General features: G+C 50.7%; 1 protein-coding gene across 1 annotated transcript in view; it reads right to left on the reverse strand.

Annotated features, from left to right (window-relative positions):
- Positions 1–852, reverse strand: part of LOC119586365 (protein bark beetle-like) — a gene marked incomplete in the record, with an annotated part of 82,897 nt that overhangs the window by 19,537 nt on the left and 62,508 nt on the right. Inside the window, 2 exon segments of the mRNA XM_037935077.1 lie at positions 38–232; positions 586–812. Of these exon segments, the coding sequence (XP_037791005.1) occupies positions 38–232; positions 586–812 (422 nt within the window).

Raw genomic sequence — 852 nt, forward strand, 5'->3', positions numbered from 1 at the left:
GAAAATCCCTCAACATCAACGCAACCCCCAATCTCACCTGTGATGTTGACCCCCAGCTGCCTCATGCTGATGCCATGCCGTTTGTTCCTCGCGAAAGTACACCCTTTGAACACTCGCGCCTCCGGGTTGGCGATAGCGTACTGGTTGCTGTAGATGACGCCGATTCCGTCCTGGGAGTTGTCGCGGACCTCGATCTCTTGGATGACGTGGTGGTGGAAGTCGATTTGCAGGGCTGTGGGCAGCGGGCAGGGGAGTCTGGGGTTAGTGAGTGGTCGGGAATAGCTTTTCTAACTGGTGGGAATATGTTTTAAGTTTGAACTGTTTGGTGAAGTTCTTGCCTCACTTTTGGTTTAGAAATAAATGTTAATCAATTTTTGAAAATATCTTTTAAAGATAACTTTTGATCTGATATACTGGAGGACATGATATCAAAAGGCACAATAAACATTAACTTAATTTTCTTCCATCACCAAAGCAAAATGATAACAAAAAAACAAGTAAACGATCAATATAAAACCCACTGCCCCAAACCTCACTCGGAACCAACGCCAGCTTCCCACCACTACCAAAGGCCCGCTTCCTCACCCGGCTTGAAGGAGCGCGTCGTGTAGTCCAACAGCCCGGCCTTCTCAATGACCACGCCCTTCATGTGGCTCTCGTGCGCAGTCATGCCCAGCCGGATGCCCGACCAAGTAGCCGGGTAGCAGCGGATGCCCACGTCCTCTGCATGCGAGCACGAATTCTCCAGCTCCCAGAAATTGTCGCTCTTGCACTGCGTCAGGTCGGTGTCGAACTCGTCGCACTGCACGTTGCTGCGGGGGGGGGGCAATTTTAGACGCATGGAATGGAATC

This window comes from Penaeus monodon, chromosome 21 (assembly GCF_015228065.2).
Source record: "Penaeus monodon isolate SGIC_2016 chromosome 21, NSTDA_Pmon_1, whole genome shotgun sequence".
In the NCBI taxonomy this organism is placed as follows: domain Eukaryota; kingdom Metazoa; phylum Arthropoda; class Malacostraca; order Decapoda; family Penaeidae; genus Penaeus; species Penaeus monodon.